Genomic DNA, 15,272 nt, shown 5'->3' on the forward strand with positions numbered 1-15,272 from the left:
ATCCTGTTCGACTGCTGCTTTCCAACCATGAATGGAAAGCATTCTATAACAGTAGACCAACTGGCATTAGACTAAAAGATTTGCTTCACACCTGGAATATTGATTTTGATAATATACTTCAAGAGAGCGATGTTCCTGATCCACCCCTGGTCTATAAATCTCCCTCACTGTGATACCCACTTTCAGCAATGGGGAAAGAAATCCCTGGCAGATGAAAATATTAAACAACAACATAAAGAATATGCCCTCAACAATATACAAAGCTACCAAATATACACAGATGGCTCAAAAACAGGTTCTGCCATTGGTGCTGCAGTTGTTGTTGTTGTTTGGTTTTTAGGAGCATTAGCAACTAAGGCCATATTGCTCCGGGGATATGCAGTGGTTATTTGCTGACCTTTCCGCATCCTCCGTATTTGGTGGTGACGGGCTCGAACCCTGGTCTAATCAAGAAGCGTGTGCTACGCACTGCTGCTCCTTCCCACCTGGCTACGGAGGCGCCGCTGCAGTTGTCTTTCCATCTTTTACAGCCTCCATATCACTACCAGTTGAATGTAGCAGTTATACTGCTGAGTTATATGCAATCAGGCTAGCCTTACAGAATATTAACGCTCTCTACAATGCTAGCAGTATAATATACACTGATTCATTTGAGTGCAGTGTCTGCTTTGGGCAATCAATTTTCAATATCACAACCAATCAAAAAACAAATCATTTGCTTTTTTAAATGAAGCAGGAATCATTCAGTGAAATTCTGCTGGATTCCAGGGCATTCTGGTATCTTAGGCAATGAGAGAGCAGATCAGGCAGCCAAAAAACCAAATAGTACAACACCAGAAAATTACCAAGTACCATATAGAGACTATTTGAAGCATATAAAAAAAGTCTTTACATTTCAATGGACAGTAATATGGAAGTCACAAAGTAATAACAAATTGCTCCAAATCAAAGAAGAACCAGCATTATGAATTTCCAGCTTCAGACAAAATAGACAGGAAGAAGTTGTACTAGCAAGGCTAAGGATAGGATATACGCACCTAACCCATATGTTTCTACTCGTGGGGGATGACCCACCTTGATGCACGCATTGTACACTACCACTTACAGTCAAGCATATACTTTTAGATTGTCCCCACTATTCCCATTTCAGAAGAAGTACTTTCCACTCTCAATCACAACTGCAAGAACTGTTATCGCTTACCCACATGATTGGAAATAGTGCTAACGTAGCTCTATACTTTTCTGAAGCAAATACATATATATGAATTCCTCTGATGCCAAAATGGAACAAATTATATTACTTTAGGATAATAATATACGACCTGGTTACATTTTGGCCTTAGCTGCCCTTGTGCTCTTAAACACCAATATCAATCATCAGTGATATTGTATCAATCTTTGAAGCACTTATAACATTCAAATATTGTAAATTGATGAAACTCGGTAATCATTTCTAGTCTCTGAGGCTGAATTTTTTTTTAACAAAATTTTGTGATTTTTGTCCAAAAAGCGACATTCTAAAAATGATGATACAAACTTACACAATATCAATAACAGATAAAAATAAACCTTTGTGCATATGTAATCAAAATGCTATGTACTGTGAAAAAATTATAAGCATTCTAGTTGAAAAATAAGAAATTTTACTTAAATGTGTTCAGTGTTTAGATATCTTCAGCAAATTCAGTTGGAACTTTTTTGATCCTACCTTGTGTATATCCTCAGCATTAAGATTATTAAAAAAAAAAGATTGTCTTCATTCTCATTCATGTACAATGATAATTAAACAAAATGGATCCAAAAATAATTTTTTTTCCATCCAGGTATGGAAAGGGCTTTGGTCTCTTGGAATATATAGTAGGGAGTAACTCTGTTTTGAATCAGCCAAATGGGGTTTTTGGCATGATTTTTTATGCTTTAGTTCTGGTGATTGGTAAGTATATTTAAACGTTACATAGTAAGTTATATCTTTCCTTCTATTTCAGTAGTTTGTATTTACAAGTTTATCGTGACCTAATGATACCTAGGTGAAGATAAATTTCAAAATTGTAAAGTACGAACCACTGGACTTTGGAGAAAGAAGATTGATATACAGGTAGTTCTCGACTTTACGAGTTAATTCGTTCTTAGTGCGCGCTCGTAAAGCGGAAACTGTAAAATGGGAATTCATTTCCCATAGACAATGTTAAAAATAGGGGTTACATTATCAACAATGAAATTAGTTAGCTAATTAGCTTGTTTAAACAATGATTGATTTACCCAAAGAAATGAAAACGTAGCCTGTAAAATCAAGCAAATTATAATAATAGAGAAATTATTTATGACTTACAAATGTTAAAGAATGTTTATTCTTCTTCACCATCATCAACTAAATGCACACTTGTAGATCACTCATTATTGGCTCGGCACTCGTTGGTTTGTTGCACAAGGAGTCGTCTTCTTCAGAAATGCTTCAAGAGGCATTGTTTCCAAGATAATCTTCTCTTTTTAATTATAAATTTACACGATTGCATAAGCATTTTTTAACGACACACAAATTGCAACTAACACGATTTACGTGGAGTAAAAAGTTTACGAAGCTTTAAAAAAAAGGAATGAAGAGAAGATTCTGAAAATTTATTTGTTTTTTATGATTGAAGATCTCAGTAAAGAGCAAACACATTTCACCATAATAATGTAAAAACCCACAGTATTCCGGCTATCGGTATTATCGCAAATGCAATAAGATCGAGTTTACTACCTGTTTATAATTAGATGCACTAACAGAAAAGCCCAATAAACTGGAAAGTGCAAATTGTTTTTATTGTTTTATGGTAGTGACCTCCAGAAACATGCTTTAGAAAAAAAAAAAATAAAAAAAAAAATATATCAATTTTGAAAGGCGTTCAAAATTGATTCTTATATCTCGCTCAGGGTAGGGTAACTTGGGAATTTTTTTGGCTGGTGCAGCATAAGCCTCAGGCTTCCTTGCACCATATGACTAATAATAATAATAACGGAACATATGATAACAATGAAAGTGTAGTGCATTTTAATGATTTGAATTAGTAACTAATACAGTTTACAAACCACGCTCACGACCTTTTATATGGCCTTAAGCTCATACTCGTGACCTTAAAATTACATTTTAGAGAGTAAATAACGTAGTTATACAGCGAAAATTTCAACTGGCAAGATCTTGAAACGAATTACTAAAAAAACAGTGTTATTGGGTTCACATTACAATATTGTACGATGGTGGTAGTAGTAGTAGTAGTAGTAGTAGTAGTGGCACGTGATGCAAGAAAGCAAGTGTAGGAGCTTATGCAGCATCAGCCAAAAAAAAAAAAAAAAAAAAATCACACCATTCCCTCCAAATGCCTGTCCAGTTCCTCCTTAAATTTATTTAACCTATCAACTTCCACAACGACAGATGGGAGTTTGTTCCAGCAATTAACCACCCGCTGGCTAAAGGCAAATTTCCGCACATCTATTCTACATCTGTCCTTTCTTAATGGTTCGTAATCTGAACAAGTGGAAGGATCCCATCAGAATTCAGCGTGCTCAACCCATTCAAGGCCTTATAGACCTCAATCAGATCACCGCGCAGGTGCCTAGTCTCCAGCCACTGCAATTTGCAGAACTTAAGCCTCTCTTGGTAAGAGGATCCCTTCATTCCCCTCACCAATCGTGTTGCTCTTCTCTGTACACGCTCAAGCAAATCTACATCCTTCCTAAAATGAGGCCTCCAGATCTGTACACAGTACTCAAGGCGTGGCCTGACCATTGCCTTATACAGAGGGACAATCACCTCCTTTTCCCTGCTAGCAAAATTCCTATATATCATTGACAAAACCCCATGACCTGCCCTAGCAGCCTGTCTGCATTGCTCAGAAAACTTCATATCTGACTGCACAATTACTCCCAGGTCTTTTTCATTTTCTACCACCTTAAGTGTAGTACCACACAGTTGGTACGTTTCTCTGGGGTTACTTCTACCCATATGCAGTACTTTGCATTTGTCAAGGTTAAACTTCAGTTGCCACTTCTTAGCCCATCTGCCCAAATTATCTAGATCCTGTTGCAGTAGCACACTGCCATGACTGTCATTAACAACCGTGCCAACCTTTGTGTCATCTGCAAACTTCGACATTAAGCCTGATATACCTTCATCAATATCATTGATAAATACACAAAACAACAGTGGACCCAACACCGAACCCTGTGGGACTCCACTAATAACATTAGTCCATGAAGAGCAGCACCCATTGATTACCACCCTCTGTCTTCTCCCACTTAACCATCCTTTTATCCATTGTAGCAACTTACCCTTAATACCATTCTGCTCCAATTAGTACAGTAGTCTTCCATGCGCAACAGTGTCAAAAGCTTTCCTGAAATCCAAGTATATGATATCAAAATTATTTTTTGCATCCAGTTCCTTTGTGACCACATCATAATAACCAATCAAATTTGTCAAACAAGACTTTCCCTTAACAAACCCATGCTGTGTCTGAATTATTGCTGCAGTCTTGTCTAGATGATCCTGCAATGCATCTTTAACCAGTGACTCCATTATTTTACCCGGAACAGAAGTTAAACTAACTGGTCTGTAATTACTCGTGTCACCCTTCGATCCACCTTTGTGAATTGGGGATACATTTGCACATCTCCAGTCCGTGGGAACCTCCCCAGAGTCCAAGGATGCTCTCATAATTATGGCTAAGGGTTTACTTAGTTGCTTTGCCACCTCCTTTAATATAACTGGATAGATCCCATCCACCCCAGGTGCTTTTCTTACGTTTAACTTCAACAATTTCTCTTCCACTTTGCTCTCAGTTATTACAAGATCATTAAGCACCCTGCTACAATTTGATAACCTTCTGCCATTTTCAAACCTTAATAACTCCTCATGTGTGAATGTAGATGCAAAATACTCATTCAGTTTGTTTGTTATCTGAGCAGGATCATCAACAGTCGAACCATCAATGTCAAGTGGACCAATCAGATTCATGCCCTTCCTTTTAGAGTTTATATAAGTAAAGAAATCCTTGCTGTTTTTCTTAGCATCTTTTGCCAAGGATTTCTTGTAATCTGCCTTCATATGCCTAACCTCCTTTGTCACCTGATTACAGACTAGCTTATATCTGCCACAGGCTTCTGCGTCACCTGATAATTTATATGCATCCCATGCATTTTTCTTCTCTGTCACGAGTCTCATTAGTTCATTTGATAACCATTTAGGCCTAAACCTTGAACAATATTTCTTAATCGGTATGAAAAGTCTAGTAGCTTCCACGATTAATTCCTTGAATGCTTCCCACTTAGAATTTAATGTTTGTAACATCGTCAGTTGATCCCACTGTACAGAATTTAAAAACTGTCTGAGACCACTGTACTCCCCTTTACGGAAGCAAAAACCCTTTCCTTTACCCCTGACGGTAGTTACCTCTTTGAGTAAATCCCACTTCAGCACACTGTGATCACTGCCACCTAGTGGTTCCTTTATCTGCAAATTCTTAATACACGAATGATCACTGCTGATAACCAGATCAAGAGTATTACTTTCTCTGGTTGCCTCTCGAACATGCTGCCTGCAGAAAACAATCATCCAATAAATCCACAAAAGTCTGACTAGTGTGTGAGTGACCAACCCACAAGTTCCAGTCAATATCTGGGAAGTTAAAATCCCCCATTATAAGACATTCTGATTTACTGGCCCACTCTATTTCTCTGTACAATTGTTCATTGTACTCATTCAAGTCATTAGGCCTATAACACACTCCTACTCTTATTTTTCCTTTCGCAGTGCTTATCTCACACCAAACTGACTCAACAGAGCACTGTTCATCTATATTAACTGGGTGCACTTCCTTTGATTTTATGTTTTTCTTAATTAACAGCATAACACCCCCTCCCTTTCTGTCCTGTCTATCCTTTCTGTACACATTGTACTCCCCAAATTCCAGTTCTGCATTCCATTCCTTATATCTTTGTGACACCATGTCTCTGCTATCCCAACAATATCCGCCTTTGATGTCTTGACCAACACTTCAAATTCATCAAATTTATTTACTATACTTCTAGCATTGGTATACATGCAAGCATACATGCTCCTATGCCTATTCCTTGTTACCCTAACACATCCCATATACCCAACTATTCCATGATGACTGCCATCCGTCCCTGAAACCCCCAACACCCCTCGCTCCAGGTCGCTTCTTATTCCAATAGAAGTTGTGCAAGAATCACCTTCACCTCTGCCTGCGCTTACTGTTAAACTATTAGTCTTTGTATCCCCCCAAACTAGCCGTTTTCCGACCCACCTAACACTGCCTCGATAGCATCAGCAAATATTCTTGCACCCTTTCTATTTAAGTGTATCCCATCCCTGTAGAAGCAATCTCTCCTGTTAACAAGTACAGTCCAGGCTGAAAAAAATTCTACCCCTTGAGCCTTGCACAATCTTTCCAGGGCCGAATTGATCAACAAGGCTCTCATCATGTACTCCCTCCTATCGTGTCTGGGCAGAATTGCAGACACTTTCAAATTCAACCCTATTTCACGGCTTTTTTTCAACAGTGACCTGTACTTGTTGAGTAATTCTGCTGGTCTCCTACTCTTAATATCATTAGTGCCAACGTGTACAACTATATCACCTTTTGTGCCCTTGAAAGATGATATCCGCTCTACAACGTCATAAACCTTTGCCCCTGGCAGACATACCCTGGTCCTGCCACCTATCCTTTTTACAAAGCATGTTCCCGTTTCCCTGACAATAGAGTCACCAACAACTACTAGTTCCTGTGGGACCAGCGCATTCTGCCTTAGGGGTTGCCGCTGTGTTGCGTGATGACCAAGTGCAAGCTCTGGCATTGATGTGGGCAGCTGAGAGCCTGATGGGCCCCTCAATTTAGATCTTTCGAGAGCATCCACCCTGTCCTTCAAACTCTCATATAGGCCCATAACAACGCTGAGTTGTCGCCTGATTTCCTTACACTCCTTACATCGCGCACACACACAAAGACATCCCCCATGGCAATATCATGTTCCGTTCCAGAGAGTTCGGCAAACATTTCACAAGCTGCACATTTTTTTAGGCTGTGATGCGTTGGAGAATCGCCCCCCTCAGTTCTCCCCCGAGTCACAGCACTCCTGCCACTTTGTGCCCGTTGCTTTGCTGCTCTAGTTTGGGGCATGGTAGTTTAAATTAATAAAATCAATAAATTAAATGTCAATAGTATTTGAATAGAAACTATTAAATAGAAACAGTGAAGCGTATTACTATATAATTATGCGTTAGAGCTACCTAGCTACCTCAATTAAAAATTTGAATTCTCTACCACTATATACAAAAACAATGGCTACAAAAATCGAACGAAATAACGGTTTTACCTATCGTAAGTAAAATCCACAAAAACTCTTTATCTAAATTAAAATAAAAAATAACCAGCGTAACTATAACTATATGACTATGTATTAAGTACAATATAAAATAACAATCATGTAAATAAAAGGCAAACACTTATCGTTTTTGCGGAGCCTGTAACTGACAGCTGTAACTTGGTGTCTCTGGAACTGATTAATATCGTAAAATGGGGTACACTGTATTGTATAGTTTACGCACGTGGTTTGGATGCGGTATTTATGAATGTTTAAGATTCATTTTTTGCAATTAATGTTCATATTTTAGATTTTGTTGTACTTGGGGTAAAAAAACTCGTAAACCCGGGAACTCGTAAAGCGAGAACTGCCTGTATAATTATGCTACTAAAGTATGTTTATTATCATTTTGAATTTGTAAAGGTTGCTTTGTAAACCAAAGGATTAATATGGTAGAATTTCAGTAATTATCTTTGTTAATTTGAGTTGAACTTAATTCTAGATAATCCCTAGCAAAAAAAAAAAAAAAATATAATATATATATTATATATATGGGTTGGGGATATACTCATTTCAAACAAAATTATGAAAAGGTAAGAGCCTTTTCATACTTTGAAATGAACAAATTTAAATGAGAATTTCCAAAATACAAATTTTACAATAAAAGTAACTTACTGATACAGAGAATGAGCAAACATTTATTTTTTAAAGTTATACATAGAAATGTCTAAGCAGCATTATATGAAAATTATTGCAAAATATCACAACTAAATTTAATAAATACTTAGAATTAATTACTCATTTTTTATTATTAAGAAAATAGCCTCTCAAAAAGCATAGTGTATTAAAACTGCAATCATCTAACCTTAATCTAATTTTAGTGCAAATAGTACATGCATTAGAAAATGCTTGTTCTGATTCAATGCTAGCTGGATGAATTGTCATTAATGCATCAAACTTTTTTTCAGAAATTTTCCTTTGTTTTTGCTCTATGAAGTAATTTATTTCCTTTTACACTACGTATTTTCTACTTATTTTCTTTACATTAGTGTGATCAGCATCTAAGCTGGTTTTATTTTTAATGAATAAATTCAATTTCCCTTTCATCATTAAAAGTGTATTTGTAGGGTCTGTGGTTGAATCAGTTGCTGTGGATGAATTGGAAGTTGATGGTGTTGTTCTGAGCGAGTAGCTAACAACATGATCTTCCCTTAAAAATTTCAGTCCAAATATGAGAAATAAGCAAAACCAATCCCACTACTTTTTATTTGAGATAGCCTGTCAGTGTTTTGAAAGTCATTTAAAAATACAGTGACTTCTTACTTGACACGTTTAAATTACATGAATTTAAAATTACACATAGTAATCATATGGAAAGTGCCACAAGAGGACCAAGGATTGATAGCCTGCCATTTTCTCATTTTGCTTTGCTGAAAATTGTCAATATGATTGTCTATTGGAAGTTCTTATTTTTACTTATTTTTTTTATTATTATTACCCTTGTGGCTAGTAAGCATCCTCGTACTTCTAGTGGAAGTGATGGAAAGCACTCAAGGAAATCAATTTTACTTGAAATGAAATTAAAATGAATGTTAAGCACTATGAACGAGGTGAGAGCACAGTACACATTAAACATGTTCTTAGTCTGAGTGAGAGTACTATTTGAGATAGTGCTGATAAAATTAAAGGCGTTAAGAGTGGTATGACCTTAACTGCACAAAAGTCATTGTATGCTCAGCCAAGTTTGATGGAATGCATGGATAACGTGCTTGCTACGTGGATGAGCGGCCAAAATAAAAAAACAATGTTAACACTAGCCTACCACAAGTGCAAGAGAAAGCTCGTAGCCTTTATGATGATTTAGACTATAAAGCATTACTAATTATAAAGCGTGAGAATAAGTAACATTAGTCTTCTCTTCAGGTGAAGCGTTACTTATTCGAAGTAGTGCAATATCATGGCAACTCATTATGAAGGTATTCACAATATGAGATATAACTTAAAACGATGCCGCTTTGATGATATTCTGTTCATTCAGATTTGGCTATGTATTATTGATGCTTTTGCACTATACTTATACATAGCCTTTATGATGATTTAAAAGGATGTGAGGATGGGGAAGTTTAAGTTGTTTTCTGCAAGTTCAGGATGGCTTGCAAATTTTCCTCAACGGTATGGTTTAATGTACCAGCACATCATAATGACCTGTGTAGTAGGTCCTATCTTATTTGCCATAAACCTAATTCTATTTTACATTTGTTATAACAATCTTGAAAAGACAAATTCTCTTAACTGCCCAAAAATTTCTACCACCCTACCTTGTTTTATACGTTTTTATTTTTTTTTTAATCCAGTAATTGCATTTCAGAATGAAAGAATGCTAATTTATTGAAGCTAATGATGAACTCACAGGTTGAGTGTGAAAAATCACTCACTGACGATTTGCTATGCCCATTGGCAATTCTCAAACTTTATGTAATGACGTTAACAACTAGAAATTTACTTCACAGTGGTGTATGTATAGACTATGTTTATCAATATGCCAGTCACAGACAAAATTAAGATTTTATAAACTTTAGATAATGGCATGCATTCTAAGACCAACATTGCTAAACAGTTCAGCGTTCCCACCATTCTAAAATATTGAAAACTTAAAGAAATCTGCTGCATCAGGTGGGATCAGAGTGTGAAGAGGAAACAATCCTATAGATGGAAATCTCTTAAAAACTAGGATGAAGTGTTTGCCCTTCAGATGATTATTGACAATTTCGTCTTCTGATGGTTGTGTCCAGAAATTATACTTGTAAGCTGTCTTCAAGACGTGTGCAGCTATCAACACTGGATAAAATGCTTGTATTCAAATATTACAAATGTATTAGGGGGGGGTCAAAACAACAGATTACTATTCTCCTAGTAGCAGACACGTCTGGCACAGAATTTTTCTCTAATCATTGGAGAAGCCCAATGCTTTAAAGGATTAAAGACATTGCCAATTATGCATCAAGCAAACCAAAAGGCTCTCTGATTTCAAAAATCTAGAAGAATGGATCTGAGACTTAAATTACAAGTTGAGTGGGGAGAATAGAAAAATTTTGCTGTTTGTAGATAACTGCACCCCTCATTGACAAGTGAATGATCTATGTGCAATCACTGTTGAGAGTATCTACCAACTATTGATCAAGGTGTAATCCAGTGCTTCAAAGAAAAAGTACTGAAGAATGCCATTAAACAAAATTGTGCTGTCTCAAATCAAAATGCAATGTGAACTCAAAGTGTGCAATGAATTCATGTATTTCAGCATGGAATGAGATTGACAAAAAAGTGATTGCAACTGCTACAAATGTGCTGGATTTCTTTCCCTTGAATGATGCAACAAATAAAGCTTCACATGCTTCTTCATCTGTTAATTACAAAGAAGAGTCCGGTAATAATGAAGAAAATTTTTAGGATGTGCATCATTGCTTAAACTTAGAGGAAAATGTGTTTTGTGAAGGCAGTGTTAAAATGGATATGGCCATTGTGTGTTCAGGATATCCAAGAATATAAAGGAACTCATTGCAGATGTAATGAAACCTGAAATTTTTATAATGAAGAGGAACCTGCTGCAGCTGAGCAAGAAGTTTCATTGAATGATGCTCTTCAAGTATTAGAACCAGTGCATCATTTTTTCAGGCACAGCCTAACTAATAAAGTGAACTAATCACTGTCATGTGCCTTCATAATTCTCTTTATAAAACGTGCTCTGCCACTGAAACAGTGCATTTTGGCAGATTATTTTAAAATCTGAAGCCAGTTCTCCTGGCTTCAGATTTTAATGTAATGCAATGTAATTTACAAATTAATTTTACTACATTATCCATGCAAAATGTACAATTTTCATTTTCTTGTTTAATACTGTAGTACATATCTGAATTAGATTATACCATATTTTATTAGTAAAATTACATTAAATGTTCAAACTTTCCTTTTTTTGCTGATTTTGTAAACTATTGACATAATGACCTTTGGATATAATGGCCATTTTTCTCATTCCCCTGGGAGAGGGGGTCCCTATAAAGAATTTGGACATATATTAATGTACATGCAAGCATACGGGCCTGTTTTTACTCTTAACTCAACCCCTATGCATTTGCACAGCCCATACTTACTTGTTCAAGGCTGCTGCACCTGCCAATAAAAAGAGGGCAAGAATCACTTACAGCACCTGCCTGTAGGTGCTATTAGTCTTTGTATCACCCCTTAAGTTATCATTTTTTGACCCACATAACACTGCCTCCTCAATAGCATCAGCAAATATTATTGCACCCCTCCTATTTAAGTGTATTCAATTATCTGTGAAAACAGATAACTGGATACACTTAAATAGAAAGGGTGCAAGAATACACTTAACTAGCACAGACCATGCTGTGAAAAATCTGCCTTGTGCTCTCTCTCCTTTTGTGTCTGGGCAGAATTGCAGATACCCTTAAATTTAATCCAAGTTGTGCTTTTCTTTATTTTAATATTGTTCTGTACTTGATTAAGTAAAATTCTTGGATCTCCTGCTCTTAATGTCATTATAGTATCACCTTTTGTACCCTTGATATTATTAGTATCACCTTACCAACACTATCACATTTGTGCCCTTAAAAGATGATAGCTTCTCTACAGTGTCAACTTTTGCCCCTGGCAGACCTACCCTGTTCCTCCTATCCCTATCCTTTTTAAAAAAATATACAGTTGCTCCTCAACTTATGACAGAGTTCTATTCCAACGACCATGTTGTAAATCAATTTGAACGTAAGTTGGATGTAAGCCTGTTTTTTATGTACTTAAAGCATTTATTTTTTTATTTAACTGTTTGTTTATTTATTTATTAAAGTATTTTTCTTTTTATTTTATATTTTAGTTTGTTTAGTTTAGTTTTTACAAATCTCAAAAATCTGTTTCTTTACAACATGCAATTTCCAAACACCCATAATCTAGGGGAGTCAGTGTTGTCGTTATTTGATCAGATATTTCATATTATATGCATTAAATTATTCATGTTATATGCATCAGTAGTTGCCAGAAGTCTCTCCTTGATAAGAATTAATACACTTGTAATATGTATTTTGTCTCAGTCTGTTGCTAGGCTTCAAAGTGGAAGGATGTCTCTCCAGTTTTTTTTTTTTGCCCCTGTAGACATGATTTACATACATAGAATTAACTGTTAGAAAAAATGCATCTGACTCGAAATTGATGATTTTAGGCAATTTCATGGACCATCTGTGTGGACACTTTAATGTCACTTTACATATATTATGTCACTTTAATTCTCATAAAATTGTTTGCGAGAAAACAACCATTGATGATTGCTAAATTTAAAAATAAGCTGACATAGATGATTAAGAAAACTATTTATTAAATACAACTTGGTATGAAAAAACTTAAATGTTCCAAAAAAAAAACATCCATTTTCAACAGCTGTTTTCCACCATCGTGGCTGTATGTCAAGATCTTTTAGTGCCTGGATGCACAAGAAAATACTGTCCCTTCTTGCATGAAAAGGTCATAGTAATACTATCATTTTTGAACCCCCCCCCCCCGCGGATGCAGTTACATCCTTTGATGTTGACACAGCCCTGTGTATTTTCAATAACTAAACCCATTAGTGTTATCTGTTAATTCTGTGATTTTTTTTTTTTTTTTTTTTTTCTATTTGGATTTCAGATGAATTTTCATATCCATCTACAGCAAAGCTGCAAGTCATACTTTCTGCAGTGTCCAATGTTGCATCACTATACTTGGCCTTCATTCTCTACTTTGTTCTCCATGACTTCTGTGTTGTATGTGTATCAACTTATATAATTAATGCTCTTCTTCTGTTCTGCAGTATCTACAAGATCAGGGTCTTAAATGCTGCAAAAGTTAAAAAAACATAACTATTTTTCACAGTTAAGTAGAAAAAAAAGGCAAACAAAATTCGAGGTAAGAAACTGTGAAATTTTCTTTAAAAGCCAATGCAAGCATGAATATACTTTATGCAGAAACATTTATTTTTCATGAATTTCATATATTGCACATGTATTTTCAAAATGAAGGTTGAAATAAATATATCAAATTTATATCAAAATAACTAAATCTTTATTTTTTTTCCCTCTCCTTTTTATGTGACTTGATGAAAAGATTCAAAACATATACTTTAGCATCCATGAAACTGTCTTAAGGAGCTGTATTATTTAGTTTCAATGGCCCATAATAGCTTAACTGCATTGTTTCATTAGTTATAGTTTGACCACAATGTTTGAATTTTAACCATTTGTATATACTCTGTGGGGTAAAATTTAATCCCAGTGTTAACCCCCAAACCTTTCTTAGATTAAAGACTTATTGCCCATTCTGGAGAAGCCATGCTTTCCTTTCAGGCATAGTGAAGTTTCAGTCGCAGCACTTTTTGTGCAGATACTAGAATTGAAGAGCATATCAAACAGCACAATAATGTCAACATTCTGAATTAAAAAAAAAAAAAAAAAAACTGTAAGCAATTACTTATTTTATCGATTAACTTACAACTAATTACGCAATCAGTTTTATGAAAATAAAGGATATCTCAATAAATTTATATAATGGTAAATTGTACTATTACAATTAAATTTACAGCTCATTTATACATAATTAACTTTAAGAATACAAACTGTTTTCTGAAATATAAATTTAAAAATTTATATGCAACACGTGTTCACAGATCTATGATTTAATATAATAAACATACTGTAGCAACATGTACAGTGCATGCCACTTATTGTGATCACACGTAATGTTATTGTTCATTTAATATCACTTTTATGAAGTCCTAATCAAATGTATACTAATACTTCCTGTGGTTTTTGTTATTGCTGTTTTGTCTTAGGGCTCACATCTGGTGAGTATGGGCTTGGCACACCCAGGTTCCTGAGCTGGATATCTCATCATTCTTTTCTTTCTTGGTGATTCCCTTCTATTTCTGACTCTTGTTTTCTCTCTCTCTTAGGGGTAACTCAATTTTTTTTTTTTTTTTTTTTGTCTGATGCAGCAAAAGCCTCGGGCTTCCTTGCACCATATGGCTAATAATAATAATTACTATCGCAGTTTGCATATGCAATGGAAGTGATTACATGACATCCTGATTTATTTTTGAACTGCAATATGGTGCATGGCTAGTTATATTGCTTCATACAGTTGTGAGTGTTGTTATTCCATTAAAGAAAGTACTGTAAAGTATCTGTACTCCTGCCCATCTGACTGTTTTACAGTAGTGCATTAACCCTTTTCTAATCCTCGATTTTAATATGGTATTTGTTTGGGTTTTTTTATGCTTTTTATGGATTTACAGAAATATTATGACAGTTTCATATTGATAGCTTTGTCGAAGAAATAGTGGACAGTCAAATTAAAGTACAGTAGAGTGTCTAAAATCTGAACGAGCCAGCATATATATATATTTTTTTTTTACACTGGTGCCATAAAATAAAATAATTACGGTAAGTGGCAGTTATTGTGATCATGTTTCCAAATTGAATTTTGATTCTATTAAACGGCAATTATAATAAGCAAGAACTGGAGGAATATTATTCACATGCAATGAAGATATAAAGCATAAATTTTTATTTTATCTTACCAATTAACAAAATTAAATGATAACTGAAAATCGGAAGAATATTATATCAGAAGAAAATAAATTTGTGCTTACGTATATAGCTTAATATACATACAGTACTACTAAACATAACATTTTGTAATCTGATATTTCTGTTCACTGACTTTTTTTTTTATTATTTTGGTTGTAAAATCTAAAACAATAAAAAAAGATGTGCCAATTGATAACAAAGAACATGGCACACAGAAATTGAAAATAACACGACACATGCAAGTGAGATACAGAGTAAAAAGTTTACAAAGTTTAGGTATAG

At 35.2% G+C, this 15,272-nt stretch overlaps 1 protein-coding gene across 1 annotated transcript in view; it reads left to right on the forward strand.

Annotated features, from left to right (window-relative positions):
* Vkor (Vitamin-K epoxide reductase) overlaps positions 1-13,317 on the forward strand; it is a 33,437-nt gene extending 20,120 nt beyond the window's left edge. Inside the window, exons 2-3 of the mRNA XM_090373525.1 lie at positions 1,824-1,933; positions 13,054-13,317. Of these exons, the coding sequence (XP_090229651.1) occupies positions 1,824-1,933; positions 13,054-13,265 (322 nt within the window). The 3' untranslated portion in view covers positions 13,266-13,317. The remainder of the gene's footprint in view (positions 1-1,823; positions 1,934-13,053) is intronic.
* The last annotated feature ends 1,955 nt before the right edge of the window (positions 13,318-15,272 follow it).

The sequence above is a fragment of the Mastigoproctus giganteus genome, chromosome 5 (genome assembly GCF_048544385.1).
Source record: "Mastigoproctus giganteus isolate SK-2022 chromosome 5, ASM4854438v1, whole genome shotgun sequence".
In the NCBI taxonomy this organism is placed as follows: domain Eukaryota; kingdom Metazoa; phylum Arthropoda; class Arachnida; order Uropygi; family Thelyphonidae; genus Mastigoproctus; species Mastigoproctus giganteus.